The sequence below is a fragment of the Heptranchias perlo genome, chromosome 20 (assembly GCF_035084215.1).
Source record: "Heptranchias perlo isolate sHepPer1 chromosome 20, sHepPer1.hap1, whole genome shotgun sequence".
NCBI lineage: Eukaryota > Metazoa > Chordata > Chondrichthyes > Hexanchiformes > Hexanchidae > Heptranchias > Heptranchias perlo.
This window is the reverse complement of record NC_090344.1, coordinates 48,987,224-49,005,629: the sequence shown is the minus strand read 5'-3', so window position 1 is coordinate 49,005,629 and position 18,406 is coordinate 48,987,224. Positions and strand designations below refer to the sequence as shown.

At 43.3% G+C, this 18,406-nt stretch overlaps 1 protein-coding gene across 8 annotated transcripts in view; it reads left to right on the top strand.

Moving 5' to 3' along the window:
* LOC137335828 (paired box protein Pax-8-like) overlaps positions 1 to 17,093 on the top strand; it is a 47,759-nt gene extending 30,666 nt beyond the window's left edge. For 7 of the 8 annotated variants that reach the window (XM_068001284.1, XM_068001282.1, XM_068001281.1 and 4 more), the window contains 5 exons: positions 5,839 to 6,011; positions 7,659 to 7,782; positions 11,018 to 11,119; positions 14,707 to 14,793; positions 15,624 to 17,093. In XM_068001284.1, coding sequence (XP_067857385.1) covers positions 5,839 to 6,011; positions 7,659 to 7,782; positions 11,018 to 11,119; positions 14,707 to 14,793; positions 15,624 to 15,745 — 608 coding nt within the window. In that variant the 3' untranslated portion in view covers positions 15,746 to 17,093. Of the gene's footprint in view, positions 1 to 5,838; positions 6,012 to 7,658; positions 7,783 to 11,017; positions 11,120 to 14,706; positions 14,794 to 15,604 lie in introns of all 8 variants that reach the window. The other variant, XM_068001285.1, reaches the window with a different exon arrangement.
* The last annotated feature ends 1,313 nt before the right edge of the window (positions 17,094 to 18,406 follow it).

Here is an 18,406-nt window from a genome sequence, read left to right as displayed (position 1 = left end):
TCCCCAACGCCCTACCATTAACGGAGTAGGTCCTGGCCCGATTCAATCTCCCAAAATGCATCACCTCACATTTATCTAAATTAAACTCCATCTGCCATTCATCGGCCCACTGGCCCAATTTATCAAGATCCCGTTGCAATCCTAGATAACCTTCTTCACTGTCCACAATGCCACCAATCTTGGTGTCATCTGCAAACTTACTAACCATGCCTCCTAAATTCTCATCCAAATCATTAATATAAATCACAAATAACAGCGGACCCAGCACCGACCCCTGAGGCACACCGCTGGTCACAGGCCTCCAGTTTGAAAAACAACCCTCTACAACCACCCTCTGTCTTCTGTCGTCAATCCAATTTTGTATCCAATTGGCTACCTCACCTTGGATCCCGTGAGATTTAACCTTATGTAACAACCTACCATGCGGTACCTTGTCAAAGGCTTTGCTAAAGTCCATGTAGACCACGTCTACTGCACAGCCCTCATCTATCTTCTTGGTTACCCCTTCAAAAAACTCAATCAAATTCGTGAGACATGATTTTCCTCTCACAAAACCATGCTGACTGTTCCTAATCAGTCCCTGCCTCTCCAAATGCCTGTAGATCCTGTCTCTCAGAATACCCTCTAACAACTTACCCACTACAGATGTCAGGCTCACCGGTCTGTAGTTCCCAGGCTTTTCCCTGCCGCCCTTCTTAAACAAAGGCACAACATTTGCTACCCTCCAATCTTCAGGCACCTCACCTGTAGCTGTCGATGATTCAAATATCTCTGCTAGGGGACCCGCAATTTCCTCCCTACCCTCCCATAACGTCCTGGGATACATTTCATCAGGTCCCGGAGATTTATCTACCTTGATGCGCGTTAAGACTTCCAGCACCTCCCTCTCTGTAATATGTACACTCCTCAAGACATCACTATTTATTTCCCCAAGTTCCCTAACATCCATGCCTTTCTCAACCGTAAATACCGATGTGAAATATTCATTTAGGATCTCACCCATCGCTTGTGGTTCCGCACATAGATGACCTTGTTGATCCTTAAGAGGCCCTACTCTCTCCCTAGGTACTCTTTTGCCCTTTACGTATTTGTAGAAGCTCTTTGGATTCTCCTTTGCCTTATCTGCCAAAGCAATCTCATGTCCCCTTTTTGCCCTCCTGATTTCTCTCTTAACTCTACTCCGGCAATCTCTATACTCTTCAAGGGATCCACTTGATCCCAGCTGTCTATGCATGTCATATGCCTCCTTCTTCTTTTTGACGAGGGCCTCAATCTCCCGAGTCATCCAAGGTTCCCTACTTCTACCAGCCTTGCCCTTCACTTTATAAGGAATGTGCTTACCCTGAACCCTGGTTAACACACTTTTGAAAGCCTCCCACTTACCAGACGTCCCTTTGCCTGCCAACAGACTCTCCCAATCAACTTCTGAAAGTTCCTGTCTGATACCATCAAAATTGGCCTTTCCCCAATTTAGAATTTTAACTTTTGGGCCAGACCTATCATTCTCCATAGCTATCTTAAAACTAATGGAATTATGATCACTGGTCCCAAAGTGATCCCTCACTAACACTTCTGTCACCTGCCCTTCCTTATTTCCCAAGAGGAGGTCAAGTTTTGCCCCCTCTCTAGTCGGGCCATCCACATACTGAATGAGAAATTCCTCCTGAATACACTCAACAAATTTCTCTCCAACCAAGCCCCTAATGCTATGGCTGTCCCAGTCAATGTTGGGAAAGTTAAAGTCCCCTACTATTACCACCCTATTTTTCTTGCAGCTGTCTGTAATCTCCTTACATATTTGCTCCTCAATTTCCCGTTGACTATTTGGGGGTCTGTAGTACAATCCTTTCAAAGTGATCTCTCCCTTCTTATTTTTCAGTTCTACCCAATAGCACAACTTAAAAACAATAAAATTAGAATCAGTTCACCAGGGGTTAATATACCCATGCCAAGTCTGATAAGCATCAGGACTTTTGGATACAGCTTTCATAGACTTTCACCATGCACTGTTCTGTATGCAATTCTGGCCACTTGTGCATCCCCGATTTCCATCACCCCACCATTGGCGGTCGTGCCTTCAGCTGTCTTGGCCCTAAACTCTGGAATTCCCTTCCTAAATCTCTCTGCCTTTCTACCTCTCTCTCCTGTTTTTAAGATGCTCCTTAAAACCAACTTTTTTGATCAAGCTTTTGGTCACCTGTCCTAATGACTCCTTCTTTGGCTTGGTGTTAATTTTTGTTTGATAACGCTCCTGTGAAGTGCCTTGGAACATTTTACTACATTAAAGGTGCGATATAAATGCAAGTTGTTGTTGTTGTGGATGAGGTGAATTTCCAGTTCACTTTTGCCAGAACTAAACAATACAGGAGAAAACAACAATTTTTATACAGTTTTAAGGGCCTTGAAAGACGTTGCTGCCAATCACCCACGATCATAGATTCAATAAATAATCCAATACCATCGTCTCAGTTTCAAATACCTGCTAACATCTTGACAATGAATGATTCATTTTGCAACTAGAACACAACCCCTGTATCCTGACTAATTTCCAGACCAATCAGCCTGGTTTAGTTCTTATCCTCCATTTTGAAATCTAGTGAAGGAGGTAAGTTTCCATTTTAACTTTAGCTGTTTTAAAACACCATGGATAGATTTTTGTTTTCATTACTAGGACGGTAATCTAGCGGAGTGGAGGGCCCACCACATGGGGTCAGGTTCTACATGTACGCTGACTACACCCAGCTCTACCTCTCCACCGCCTCTCCTGACCCCTCCACTGCCTCTGTGTTGTCAGACTGCTTGTCCAGTTTCAGTCCTGGATGAGCCGTATTTCTTCCAATTGAACATTGGGAAGACTGAAACCATTGTCTTTGACTCCCGTCATAATATCTGTGCCCTCGCCACCGACTCCATCCCCCTCCCTGGCCACTGTCTCGGGTTCAACCTGACTGTTCACATCCTCGGTGACCTATTTGACCCCAAGCAGAGCTTCCGGGCCCATATCTTCTCCATCACCAAAACCACCTACTTCCACTTCCGTAACATCGCCCGACTCCACCCATCTGATGCTGAAACTCTCATCCATGTCTGTCGCCTCCAGTCTCAATGAGGTAGATCTTGACTTTGTGCGATCGCGTAGGACGAGCGATAATGAGCCAGCAGCCTCTTTCACATCTGTCCCCATTTTTATTTCCATTGACTTCACCCAATTTAAACACTATTGCACAAAGTCAAAATCCACCCCAACTATTCTAATGTTCTCTTGGCCAGCATCCCATCCTTCACACTCCATAAATTTCAGCTCATCCCAAACTCCCGCACCAAGTCCCACTCACCCATCATCCTTGTGCTCGATTACCAACATTGGCTCCCTGTGCTCCAATGCTTCAAATTTAAAATTCTCATTCTCGTTTCTGCCAATCTCTACATTGGCTTGTAAGGGGCGGAACTTCTGTCTGCCTTTTACAAGGCAACTGATGCGAGGGCAGAGTCAGGGCCTGGGACAGGGACTTTCAAAGCCAGGAATTCCTGCTACTGAGCCTCATTCGAGATTTGCGTTTCAGTGGCAAGGCCACACATGGGTCCCATTGGTGGGATCCAAATGTTGCAAGGGGTTTGAATCCCTGAAGAGGGCATTAAATGTTGGTGTTCAGAGAGATTTGATTGTCCTTGTACACGAAACATCAAAAGTTAACATTCAGGTACAGCAAGCAATTAGGAAAGCAAATGGTATGTTGGCCTTTATTGCAAGGGGGTTGGCGTACAAGAGTAAGGAAGTCTTGCTGCAATTGTACAAGGCATTGGTGAGACTACACCTGGAGTACTGTGTACAGTTTTGGTCTCCTTACCTAAGGAAGGATATACTTGCCTTAGAGGCGGTGCAATGAAGGTTCACTAGATTGATTCCTGGGATGAGAGGGTTGTCCTATGAGGAGAGACTGAGTGGAATGGGCCTATACTCTCTGGAGTTTGGAAGAATGAAAGGTGATCTCATTGAAACATATAAGATTCTGAGAGGGCTTGACAGGGTAAATGCTGAGAGGCTGTTTCCCCTGGCTGGAAAGTCTAGAACTGGGGGGCATAGTCTCAGGATAAGAGGTCGGCCATTTAGGACTGAGATGAGAAGGAATTTCTTCACTCAGAGGGTTGTGAATCTTTGGAATTCTCTATCCCAGAGGGCTGTGGGTGCTCAGTCATTGAATATATTCAAGACTGAGATCGATAGATTTTTGGACTCTAAGGGAATCAAAGGATCTGGGGATCGGGCGGGAAAGTGAAGTTGAGGTCGAAGATCAGCCATTGAATGGTGGAAGAGGCTCAAGGGGCTGTATGGCCTACTCCTGCTCCTATTATGTTCTTATTTTAAAAAATCATTCCTCGCTTGGCCCCCTTATTCAGGGGCCAATTGGAGCTTTGAGCAGGGAGTCTGGGCAATCCCCCTCCCGAAGGTCGGATTGTTGATCCAGCTTCTGGGCATATGGGATAGGTGGATGCCAAATAATCACACCAAGTGGCACTGCTGCCTGCTGGCAAATGAAGTGCCTTCCTACTGATCCTGCAAATTCCGCCGGGGCAGGTTTGGAGAGCACTGGCAGGCACGATCGCAAAGCAACAACCGGGATCACAGCCCATGGAATTTAAACAATTTTACAACACCAAGTTATAGTCCAACAATTTTATTTGAAATTCACAAGCTTTCGGAGGCTTCCTCCTTCCTCAGGTGAATGTGGAAATGAAATCCTCGAACCTTTCGCATTTATAAATCACAGAACAGTAAGCGTACTCCAAGGCGGCCTTCGAGACACACGACAACGCAAAATCGTCGAGCAGAAATTGATAGCCAAGTTCCGCACCCATGAGGACGGCCTCAACCAGGATCTTGGGTTCATGTCACGCTACACGTAACCCCACCAGCGAACAAATGTTATCTGTTTTTAATATAACGGGTCATTTGCTGTCTTTCTCTTCCTTCCGGATGTTTCTATGTTTCTGCCTCTCTCTCTCTGTTTTTTTTTGGTTGTTTGTATATTCGGTGGCCTTGTAGGTAACACCTCTCTGTCTGCACTTTGTGATTGCCTTGGCAACGGGCAGTTGGAAAGACTATCTGTAATCACCAGGTATTGTTCTGTGATTTATAAATGCGAAGGGTTCGAGGATTTCATTTCCACATTCACCTGAGGAAGGAGGAAGCCTCCGAAAGCTTGTGAATTTCAAATAAAATTGTTGGACTATAACTTGGTGTTGTAAAATTGTTTACAATTGTCAACCCCAGTCCATCACCGGCATCGCCACATCATGGAATTTAAGTAAGTGAAAAGAATCAGTTAGAGTAGGACAATGGGATTTTAGGAAATTTTCACACTTGAATTCTAAAAACATTAGCAAGATTGTGTCCTTCCAAACTTGGGCTGTTGCTGGAAACAGCATTTTGAGCTGTACAGCACTGGGGAGAAATACTGATGGTTACAGGTCTGTCACTTGGAGCAGTACGAGGCAATGAATTAAGAGCACTGCAGAAGAAGTACACTGGCACAACTTTAAAATGTATTGGTTTTAGTGTGAGCTTTTTTTGATGTGGTGTATTGATATGGATACAGTAGATAAGCTCAATGACAATACTGTAGGAGACTGGATGAGGAATTTTGATTTCAACGCAGACTGCAGAGATGACAAAGAGCACATAGAATAGCATATTTGGATTTTAGGATTAATAAGTGAGGCAAGTTGAAGGAGGTTCAGAGTTCACTGGATTTTTTTTTTAGTTGTTTTGTTGCTATATAAGCAGCAACGGTAAATGCAAATAGTGTTGACAAATGCAAGGATTTTTTTCTTTTGCAGGCGAGCAGGACAATTGTGTGATCAGTGTCGACTCCCAGAGCAGCGGCGGAGGCCCCCGGAAGCAGCTCCGCACTGAGGCCTTTGCCCAGCAGCTCGAGGCCCTGGACTGCGCCTTTGAACGGCAGCACTATGCTGAGGTCTTTGCAACTGCCAACCACAACAAAGGAGAGCAGGTGAGTGAAGAGCAGCCAGCAGCCCTGGCACAGTCTCCGAAGTAATGGTTACTTATTGAAATTCAAGAGATGCCATTGTGTTGAAGTTTATTACACCAGGATGTATGTCCTGTGTGAACTCAGCTGAATTGGCTGGCCACCATTCTAGTCACTTGACACCTACACGCTTTGGAAAACAGCATTTATCAGAACAAATTGGTAAACTCTGCTTTAGTTGATTAATGCTTGTCCATTCTTTTCCCTCATGGAGCACTGTTTTGAATTATTCAGCAAAAATATTTCAACGAAGGCCATGAGACCTCTGTGTACACCTGACACCTGTTGCTTTGAATTGACTAAGTCTACAGACAGTACTCTGATTTTTAAAACAAAATAAGTGAATTATAATGAGCAGATAAATGTAAAAAGATACCCTGTGAGTTATTGCTACATGGCATCTTAGAGTGTGTCAAAGAAGGAACTTTGCTGTCCTAATATAAACAGGGTCTTGGCAGCTGATGGGGGAAGGTGTCAATGGAGCCCAATGTGAGGCAGAGAGAGAGTAACTACCATCTCCCTGTCACACACAGGCAGAGGCCTTGGAGCAGATACTCCCTCAACCTGTCCCTCAGTCACACAAACTGTGTCCCTGGTAAGACCAAAACAGGAAGAAAATACAGGAGGGACATAAGATGATAATATTGCCGAAAAGAATTTCCTTAAACGCCACATTTAAAGAGAGACCTTTTTTTCCATCGGCTGGACTAATGGGGCTGCCAATGACTCTGTCCATCATTTGTATTGTGATCACTAGCCCCAGTACAAGGAGAAACTGTCTGCTTTAAGTGGAGCCAGGGATTTCAGTAAACGAAGATGGAGACCATCTCAGGTGAACCAGCTTCCTACTGCTTGAAGCAGTGGAGAAGCAGGCTGGGAATCTCCTTGCTTATCCTTTAGACAAGAGCATATTATAAACAAACAGCCAGTAATACTGGAAAATACATAAGAACATAGGAACATAAGAAATAAGAGCAGGAGTAGGCCATACGGTCCCTCGAGCCTGCTCTGCCATTCAGTAAGATCATGGCTGATCTGCTACCTTCACTCCACTTTCCCGCCCTATCCCTTACTTAGTATCAGTAACTAGGATCAATTTCAAAAGGTTCCCAGTGGAATCTAAGCACTAGGATATCACTTATTGCCAGTTGTACAAGGAGTTTGCAAAGGCTGGGGGCACAGATCTCTGCACTGTCACTGCTGATGACCATTATGTTGGATTGGGATTGAGGGATGTGTGAGAAGGGATGGAGGTGGGGTTGATCTTTGAAAAAGGGATGGGCTTGTTGGGTCTAATGGTCTTTTCATGTTCGTAAGATTTCTTCTGCCTCTCTGTGACTGATGCAGTTCTTCTGATGCCTGAGAGCAGCTTTGCCAGTTTCTAATTCTCCCAGGATGGAGTGGTTGGCTCATTGCCATCAACACAGTCCCACCCAGCAAGGGGGCCCCACCAATAGCTGGTAAAGCTCTGCCATTGAGAGCAGGCAAGTTCAAACACATCAAGGTAGTGATCTGAGTTTATAACACAGGTACAATGCAGCTATCAGCCCATGGTCACCCTCGGTTGCAAGCATCTTAAACCACAATCTTGTTGTATTATTCATGTTACAGACCCCTCTGTATCCACTTTCATCCTTAAACAATGGAATGGATGAAGGGAAGCCAAGCTTGTCCTCTTCCGGCACTCCAATTGGCAGGAATATCTCTGGATCACAGGCATACTCAGTGGTGACTGGTGAGTACTTTTTGTAAAGAGCTCTGTGATGTAATGGGCAAACAATTGGAATGGAAAAAATATGGAAATGAGAGTGTGCTGAACGGGAGCTGAGACATCATTGTGATTGGTAGAGAATTGAACACTTAATAATTAAATTGCAGTATATTCTGTACTCTACACAGTGCAATAAGTACAGGGTTTTCATTTTAGACTGTCTTTCCACTCCTTTTAAAGTCAGATTGCACTGGGATTTTCTTAAATATCTACACAAGAGATTGTTGATGACAAATTAAGGTTTCATTTAGATTCCCTATGGCTATATAAAGATGAGAAGCTGACAGTGAAACAAAGATGTTGGATCACTAATAGGTGAAGTTGGAAGGTTGTGGATTACACTTTCAATACTTGTCGCCCCTCTAGTGAATTCTTCATCTCACCAGGGCTAATATGAGAGGTGCTAGGTGGAGGGCATAGGAGGGAGGAAGGAAGACGCAAAGGAAGAGTCACTAATGATATATCTCAATAATCAGCATTAGTAATTCTCTCAGAGAAAGTTACCATTGGCCAGCACTCTCAGTCACAAAAATGGAGGAACATAATTTTAAAAGGAGTTAAAATACTTTGTGCATGTGTGCTTTTATTTAAACACTGTGCCTTGTCCCTGTGCTAGTATTTACATAGCACAGTCATTATAGAGTTGTTTCATTTTTGATAGGGAGTATGGGCAATATTCATCTCTATTACCATGAAACCATCATTCAGAAAAGACTGAGGACTCTCTCTTAACAAATTCCACTGGTGTCTCTGGAAGAATGGGACTGGAAAATTCTGGTGACACTAAAAACTTTAACTGTTATTATTATAAAAGTATATTATTCCTTTCACCTCGGAGATCTGGGTTCAAACCAACCAGACTGGTGGGATGCAAGTCTTTCTCTGTTAGTCTGAATCCAGTTCTTAGTGCAGCTCAAAACTGTCCCTGCTTCAGCACTAAATTAGCAATCTCTCTCAGAGAGGCTATAAGATAGCTGGTGCAGGAAATGGAAAAATGTCATACTGATGCAGTATGAGATTGGGACAGAGAAAGATTGATGGGGCAATTTTGAGTGAGCTTTACTCTGCACCTAACCCGTGCTGTACCTGATCTGGGAGAGCTTGATGCTGACACCTCTGGTGCCTGAAATGGAGAGTGTTCCATTCCCCAGCAATCACGCTGCTCACTTTGTTGTGCGAAAAATTTTCAAAACAATGTAAGTAAGTTACATTACATTATAATATAGTATGTACAATATTATATATAGGAGTTGGAAATCAAATTATATTTGAGGGAAAACAAATAAAGTTGCAGTTTAGTTTGTTATCTACTTTGTCCCAGTCTGAAAAATTATCCATACTTGGTGCAATTGAAAATGGCCCCGAGTTATTTTTATTGATTTTCCATTGAATCATTTTTCATTTGTTTTCTTTTTGTTGTCGTTTCTGCATTGACAGGCTATCGCTCATTGCCCGCGAGCATTAAGCAATAGCCCCAAGGTAGCATCCCCATCATTTGTGCCTCTGGCTCACTGACAGGCCCAAGGCTCCTTGAACTGCACCCCATTTAGAAAACTGCGTCTGTGAGCAGTCCAGTGTCCCATTTCAATACTTTATCGTGTCAACCACCTGTACATGGATCGTTTGCAAGCTAGGCTGTTTTTTTTTCCAGGTACAACAACACAATTTGTTTAAGTAACTCTCCTTCCTATCATAACTCACCTCGGGCTTCTTCTAAACGTTGCTGTTGAGTTGGTTGTCGGCAGATCAGCACTTCCCAACAGGCCAGAGGATATTGGTATTTGACTAAATGGGGAATTGGCGATGCAATCCAACAAACTGTTATTCTGTGGGGAACATGGGAGAGGCTGTGCCTCATAACCTGCTACCTCAGATATCTCTATCTCCAGATGCTGTTACTACGACTTTTATGTTAATCCAGCAAGCAAAACTGATGACACCAGAATTCTAGAAATCATCTAGAAATACGTAAAACTAATTCATCTTCTAACAATTCAGAAGTATCCTTAAATGGTTCTGATACTGCACCTAAAAACTTATAATATCTGAAAATCCTCAGTTTACTCTAGGTAGCTAATCTCAGCCAGGGCAGCAGCTACAATTGACTTCAGCACCCTTGGCTTAGGGAAGGGATAATCATGTAGGGTTCCCACTCTTTATCGTCATCCAGTGACCCCCTGCTGTAAAGTGTGTGAATGTTGGGTGAGGACAGGATTGGGTTTAGCTCTGAAGTCCCTAATGGCACAACACTTGGGTGAGGGGTGCCCAGAACCCATGTCATCACCTTCAGAAGAGGGGAGAAAAGGGGAAAATAATGCCTCAAAACATTTAACACACTTGAAATGAATGTGACATCTCCAATGTAAATTTCACTGTTGGACACTGTAGATCAGTTCACCAACTTTCTGGTCAGATATTCCAGAGGTTCTCTCTAACGCTTGGTTCAAGGGCCGACAAGAACCAAAGAGTGTGTTATATTTATTAATAATCTCACTCTCAGTGAGAGATCTGTAAGAGTCACAAAGCATCTATGAATTTTAGAGTGCTTCTCGTAGAGAGGGTGATTCACATGGATTTTCCATTTGCAAGATGGCCAGAAAAATGGGTGTTGTACCAGACTGTTCTTATGCCAATGAAGGGGTGTTATATCTGGCTTACATGGGTTTTGTACAATTTACAACCAGCCTCTGTCAGTTTTCGCCTCCCTATAGATGTTGACTTTGCTGGTGTCTGGTTCCATGGGCTCCAGCAGCCCTATAGTTCCCCGTTCAAGATCTCAGGTTTGATCCTCGGTCCATGCTGAATTAACTGATGTCAGCCACTGTAACGGTAGGGCACTGCAATTGGCTTCAGTGTCCTGGACTTGGAAAGGAAAACTCAGCTTAAGATTTCTGCTCCTGATCGCTATCCAGCGATCGCTGCTGGAAAGTTCATGTGTGCCGACATTGGATAAAATAGATGAGATGCCCCAATGGTTGAATAATTCGCTATCTAAGCTCACCATGAAGGATAGTCACTTAGACAAGGTCCCGGAGGCCAGCAAGTACTCATGGAACTATACCCAGTTAAGAAGCAGTGCCTTCAGGGGAGGAAATTGGTGGAAACAAAGCAAAATTTTAAAAATATTTAAACATGCAATTCAGTAGAGTTGAAGTGATTAAACAAATAAACCAGAACTTTAAATTACAATGTTTTCTAGGGCGTGAGATGGTGAGCTCGACACTGCCAGGATACCCACCTCACATTCCTGCAAATGGCCAGGGCAGTTACACGTCATCCGCCATCGCTGGAATGGTGTCTGGTAAGCAAACTGTAGCACTCTGCCTTGGCTTATGTCCAGTCATTAACAGAACATTCATCTGGCCTCAGTACTTTTGTTCTCAGTAGCCCAGGCCTGCATCCTGCACCCAGGTAAATGATTGCACAGAGAGTTTTCTGCAGCAGTGACAATAAAGAATGAAAGAACTTGCATCTATACAGCACCTTAACACTTCACAACCAATGAATTACGTTTGAGGTGCAGTCACTATTGTTGTATTGGCAAATCTTCATGTTCTTTTCTAATATTTAACTACAAAACTCCTTTTCTGCACATACCTTAAAGCTAAATGTTTTTTTGCTTCCTCCCTCTAATTTTCTCCCCTTTCCTCCTCCTAAAAGTGCTCTGAATCCTGGTTCACCACTGGTGTCTTCTTTCCTCTCTACCTGGCTACATGTTCCACCACATTCCCCAATCAGACTGCAGTCGCTCTCATCCCCAGGTCTTGCCCTCACTGTCCCCTTATTCCTCTGGCTTTTTCTCCCCATTGAACCCCCTCACCCGTTGCCAACTCTCCTTTTTAAGGTCCTTATTGCCTACCACCCTCGAAGCCCATTGGTGATTTCCTCACTGAAATCTCCCTAATTTCCTCACTCAATCTTTGTACTGAGCAACTACCTATTCTAGGTGACCCATCAATCTACACCTAAATTCTATGCCCCCATCTCACTTCTCAGTTCTTCTATCCTCACCCGACACATCAACTCTCCTATATAGCCATGACCACCACCATACCTCATCACTGCATGAAGCCTTGCCACCTCCAAAGCTTCTATTAACTGACAATGACATTTCCAACCCTTAATCTGGTTTCTTTGCTAGCCCCCTTCTTTTGTCCATGTCCAACTCCACTATCATCACCTGCCCTTCCCGGAAAAACACCTTCCAGCTTTTTAATTTGTTCTCAGGATGTGGGAGATGATGGCAAGGTCGCAATTATTGCCCATTCCTAGTTACCCTGAGAAGGTAATGGTAGGCCACCTTTTTGAACTGCTACAGTCCTTGTGATGTTGCTCCAACCATGGTGTTAGTCAGGGAACTCTAGGATTTTTGAACCAGTGATAATGAAAGAATGGCAGTATATGTCCATGTCAAAATGGTGTGTGATTGGAAGGGTACTTGGAGGTGATGGTGTTCCCAAGAACTTTACTGCTATTGTCCTTCTTGATGGTAGAGATTGCACGCTGGGAGCTGCTGTTGAAGTCACCTTGGTGAGTTGCTGCAGTACTTCCTGTTGATAGTACATACTGCAGCAACAGTGCACTGGTGGTGGATATTGAGTCCAATGTCAGTGTTGCCAATCAAGCGAACTGTTCTGTCCTGGATGGTGTTGAGCTTCTTGAATATTGTTCCAGCTGTACCCATCCAAGAAAGTATTGAGTATTCCAACACACTCCTGACTTGAGTTTTGTAGGTGATGGCGAAGCCTTGAGGGCTAGGAGACGATCCGCATGTCGCAGAATACCCAGATTCAACCCTACTCTTTGAGCTATGTTGTTGCTGTGGCTGGTTTAGTTAAACCTCTGGTCAGTGATGATCCCCAAGAAGTTGATGGTGGAAGACTTAGCTAAGAAGGTTGGGTGAGGTGGCTGGGCATTCTGTTGGACATGAGCTGGTACCTACATGGCACGAATGTTACCTGCCACTTATCAGCCTAAGCCTGGAACTTATCCAAACTCTGATTTAGGCTGGCATTTGCTGCTTTACTCTGTATTTAACCCGTCCTGTACCTGACCTGGCAATGTTTGATGGGACAGTGTAGAGGGAGCTTTACCCTGCATCTAACCAGTGCTGTACCTGACCTGTCAGTGTTTGATGGGACAGTGTAGAGGGAGCTTTACCTTGCATCTAACCAGTGCTGTACCTGACCTGGGAATGTATGATGGGGCAATGTAGAGGGAGCCTTACTCTGCATCTAACTGGACTGACTTACTGGTGTTTGCCGTGGCTTAGTTGGTAGCACTCTCACCTCTGAGTCAGAAGGTTGTGGATTCAAGTCATACTCCAGAGACTTGAGCACAAAATCTAGGCTGACACTTCAGTGCAGTACCGAGGGAGGGCTGCACTGTCGGAGGTGCCATTTTTTGGATGAGACATTAAACCGAGGCCCTGTCTGCTCTCACAGGTGGACATAAAAGATCCCATGGCATTATTTTGAAAAAGAGCAGGCTGTCATATTTTCCCTAAATTAACCAGTGTCTACACTTCAAAAGTACTTCATTGGCTGTAAAGCACTTTGGCATGTCCTGAGGTTGTGAAAGGTGCTATATAAATGCAACTGCACATTCTTTCTTTGACCTAGGAGTGCTTGATTATCACACAGTGCCTGAAATACAACGTGTCCATACTCCAGCATTGACATCTTTTACTTTGATTAGCATAGACTAAAAACCATTAAGGAGGTGTGCTGGTAATGTTGAATGATCTAATTCGAGATAGGCAAGAAAGTAGATTCCATGGGTATCCCAAGACTGCTCAGATTTCCTCAGTAGGAATAAGACTACTTTGTTTATTGGGATGAATAAAATGGATTTGATACCATTTATTGCCTCTATTTTAGGCACATGCTATTCCACCTTTCGAGCCCTGTGTAGTTTACCCCTTAATTATCCAAAAGACGTGCTTACCTTTAACAATGGGCAAAAGCTCCTCAAGAGATAAAGGCAGTACTTGGGGTGGAACTGAGCCAAAGTGACCAGGAGGTCCCACATTCAATCTTTAGTTAGTGTTGAGTTAGCTCTCAGCTGGGGAGCTGTTGGGCCCTGTAGATGACCTCAGTGCCCTAAGGGGGAAAAACAATCAGTCAGGGTTCCTGCTCCTGATCGTTGCGCACTGTCTTGTGCTCGTAAGTACGTCATGTAGGTCTTGGGTGCATTCAGGATAACACTCAGCTCTGAGCTTCCTGTGTGGTTGAATATCCTGCTGAAGATTACTGACTAAGCTCAAACATGAATAATGTCCACTTGGGTGAAGTAATGTGGGGTGGCTGATGCTATAGAACCCACCCCGATGAGAATTAGCACCTTCAGGGGACAAGGAGAAAATACTGGCAAAATAAAAAAAAGAGAATTACGATGTCTTTAATGAAATGGCTAGGAATGACTTTAAAGAGAGTTTCAGGCTTCAAAAAAAATTAGAAACAAATTCTGTTTAAAATTGATCATTAATGCAAAAGTCACTTACCTCCTACTCCCAGCAATAATTGTCATTAATCGGAGCTTCCACTCCACAACAGGCAGTTAATGATTTAACAGGCCTTTTGCTGACCTGTTGACTTTTGTTTTGATGCGATTAAGTATTTTTGTAATGAGACAAGATGAAACATGCATGTACTGGGCAGAAGATGTTCCCCTTGTTCCTGCTGACCTGGATTGTTGATGCGTTGCTTTGGTAACACAATATGCTTCTCTCAGCCATGAAGTGTGATGGCCGGTTTGAACATCAGAAAGAGACAAAAAAACACCCCCAGGCTGGGTTATTCTATTGGTCAGTAATTAATCAAAACTGAACCACTTTTTGCTCAGTGCTTGTGATAATTAAAAGAATGTTATTTATTATTCTGATTCCAGGAAGTGAATATTCAGGAAGCCCTTACACTCACTCCCACTACACGTCTTATAACGATGCCTGGCGCTTTACCAACTCTGGATTAATAAGTAAGCATCATTGGAATTTACCTGTTAAATTTTGATTTCTATAACTAGTAGTTTGACTATGTCTCCTTTTACTATCACTCCATGTCTTTGTCACTTGTTGTTTTTCTGATTTTGCTTTGACTTTTCAGTACGACATTTCCTTTATGGCTTTCAAATCATGCACTTTTCTGATAATCTTGCAAGCTGATGACTTGAACTAGAATGAGAGGAGTGTGTATAAGCAGTGCTTGCAGCAGTATTCTGAGAATCAAATGAAAGTAGTTTTATATGTTGAGCTAACCGGGATGGTAGTATAGGTGCCCTTGGAGTAGGGAGGGGAAAATCAGCCTGGGTTCCCACTCCTGATCACTATCCAATGGGATCTACTCGAAAGTACATGTATGTGGATGTTGGGCGAGAACAGGATCGGGCTCCACCAAGATGGCCCTCATTGTTGAATAGCCTACCGTGACTCACCGTCCAGGTACACATATAAAAAATGGCCATCTAAGTGAGGTACTGGAGAATTCCTGAGACCTGTGGAAGTGTAACCCAATGTAGGAGAGAAATGTGTTTGGGGAAAAAAGCAGCTTTATAGATATAATAGCTTTTCCTTGCTACAGAAATGATGATGGAAAGTGCCCAGTGAGTTCCAGCTCTTCAAATCAGTTGAGGGATGCTGAATTTTTCATTGTCTAGAGAGTTTAACCATCGAAAAGCTACTTAAAAGAGCTTCAGCTTTGCCACGAGATCTGAGTGATGTTAAGACCTTTGTTTTATTTCATTGTTATGTTCTTCCAACCGTCTTTTCTTCTTGTCCGTTAACTTTCAGGTTCCCCTTATTATTATAGTTCCGCACCAAGGACCAGCGCACCTCCCGCTGCTGCGGCTGCCTACGACCACCTCTAGTTTCCACAGCAACCAGGGAACTATGCAGAGCGATGCCCTGGGGATTCATGTTCTGTCAGTCTAATTGTTTTGAGCACAAAGGAATGTGGAAAACTCTATTTATGAATGAAATATGAAGGACGGGCAATAATTTCACCACCGGATGTTTCCATAACATGCCAGACAGGATCCCACAATCAGTTCAGCAGGGAATTGCCTTCTCTTTCCCGTTCTGGATTTACAGATAATTCACAAGAACAAAAAGCCATAGGCCATGGCTAGATAGAAATTGCTTTTGAACAATAAGGAATGCAAATGCACTATTAGTATCGTAAATTATACATGGATTTTGCATATTACACTCAGTATGGGCCACAGACAATGTGTATACAAGGCTCTAATAGGCTCATTACGTGACTTTAATTATGAGTGTGCTGAGTTGAAGAAACAATAATGTGAAGGGGGAATCCTTCCCCAGTTAAACGAGGAGCCACAATTAACAGTAACTGAATGTTACAGTGCATGGCTTCAGCAGACGAGAAAAAGAACTTCTGAAAATTACACAAAGCTTACCCACTTTCTAAAGCGAAAGACTGGCAATCTTCATTACAGACAGAGCAAGAAATCCAGAGTACCACATATTTAAACAGAGGCATCATTATCATCCCTGCCACTCACCAGGAGACCGTGACGAGGAAACAGGCACTTCAACCAATCAAATGTCTCTTCAAAAAAAGCCTTTGCCGGGTAGAGGCAGTTTCTCAGTGTATCCAACACTGTTTAAGACTTTACAGTGAAAATATGAATAGTTTAGAGACACTGACACTAACAAAAAGAAAGAATTTCTAAACTTCATCTCGAAGATTCAGCTTGTATTTGAACCTGCCCCTGTGGTTGGGCTCGACCGTGGATTTTCCTGCTCAGTACGAGTTACTCATTTTGCTTGTATTTGACTTTTCAAATAGCAGTAAAATATCAGGATGAACAAAATAAAAATCAAAAATTGCATTACAATTAGTTTGCCTATGTGTGCCATATTTAAGATAAATCTGTTTAATTCTTTGATATTTAAATAGCCTGATTTTCAGATGACATGAAACACAGTTACCATATGCTGGAATTACATCTTTATATATTGTGGATACTAATTTTGGATACACGAGGAAATGTGTAATATATAACTCTTGGCTACCACAGACTGAAAGTTCATTGTCTTGAAGGGCCTGTAGTAGCCCATATTCAATACCAGTATCTCTCTGTATCTTGTTTTACAACAGTTCACTCATTTTGGAAGGACCTGCCTAAGCCACACAGGCCTGGGATTTTTCATTCGCTATGTACGTATGTAAACTATGAAACTATCAAAGAAAAATATTTTAATTCAGTGTAGCATGATTTCAAATCTTGGAAATAAAATTTGTTGACTGTAAAAATTGCTTGAGGATTTATTTTGTTGTGTTCCTGCTGCCAGTGTCTGAGAGCATATGATCTTTCGCAAGAAAAGCCCTAACTCTGTGCACCTTACTGATGGCACAAACTGGGCTGGGATGGTGGGGGTAAAGCACCACTGAATTCTCAAGACTCACGGTCAAGTGCCGGCCACTGCCGGGACTCGAGCTGCACCGACAATCATTTTTCCAAGGTTAATATTCAGGTTCCATAGTTTTCGCCGTTCTCATTAACTGCAGGACCAGATCAACGCCTTGGCCTCTGTATATTTCAATTTCCTAGGCTTGGAACTCAAAAAAATGCAGTTCGTTGTTGAAATAACTGTTAAACTATACATTATGAAGAGTTGAGTTCTGATAGCTTTGAAAAATCTCGGCATAGCCCAAGATACAGAGATGCTTAAGCCTCAATTTATGAAGGGTATTAAGGAATATGGAGTCAAGGTGGGTGGATGGAGTTAGGGCACAGATCAGCCATTATCTCATTGAATGGCGGAACAGACTCGAGGGGCTCAATGGCCTATTCCTGTTCCTATGTCTCAGAGGACTAATTTGGTTTTATAAGGCACTAAACAATCCAAATGTTGGTTAGACCCTCTCTTTTTTTTCTTCTCCTCCAAATGACAAACCAAACTAAATGCACCTGCCACTCACCCGTGACCTTGTCATTCTTGTCCATTTAAACTCGTCTTGACTGAGAGTGTCAGATGATGACAGCAGCCAATGGAATCAGGCCAGAAACAACCTGACTCCCAAACACTCTGAGGTGTTATCCTTGTAGCAATTCCTGCAGGGACAAAGAATTCTGCACAGAGAGGCAGGGCTCTGAAAAGGCTACTTTTGTAATTTCTTGTTTCAATCAGTGATGCAAACCAATGTTAAATCAACAGAGCTACGACCCAAAGAGCCTGCTGGATCAGATGTTATTCCAAATTACATAACAAGAGCTTTAGCATTCTTAAACAGTCTTATCACCACCCCCCCACCCCCTCGTCCCCCCACTTCATTGTTCTCCCCACCTTCACTGAAGGCACTTGTGAGGTAATGGTTCCACAGGCACAACAATCTGGCGGTACCTCATAAAGATGGCCATTCTTCATGTGTGAGCCTGGACAGTGGGGGGTAAAAGGCAACTTTGGCGAGGGTGCAAAACATGCGATAGCTGACTGGTCACCCATTATACAACCCACCTGATTTTCTATTACTTCAGGCGAGTGTATAACTGGTGTCTGATCCGCTGCCGCCTGTTTTGCGCCCCACAGAAGTTGGCTTTTATCCCAGTGTGTCTGGGCAGGCTA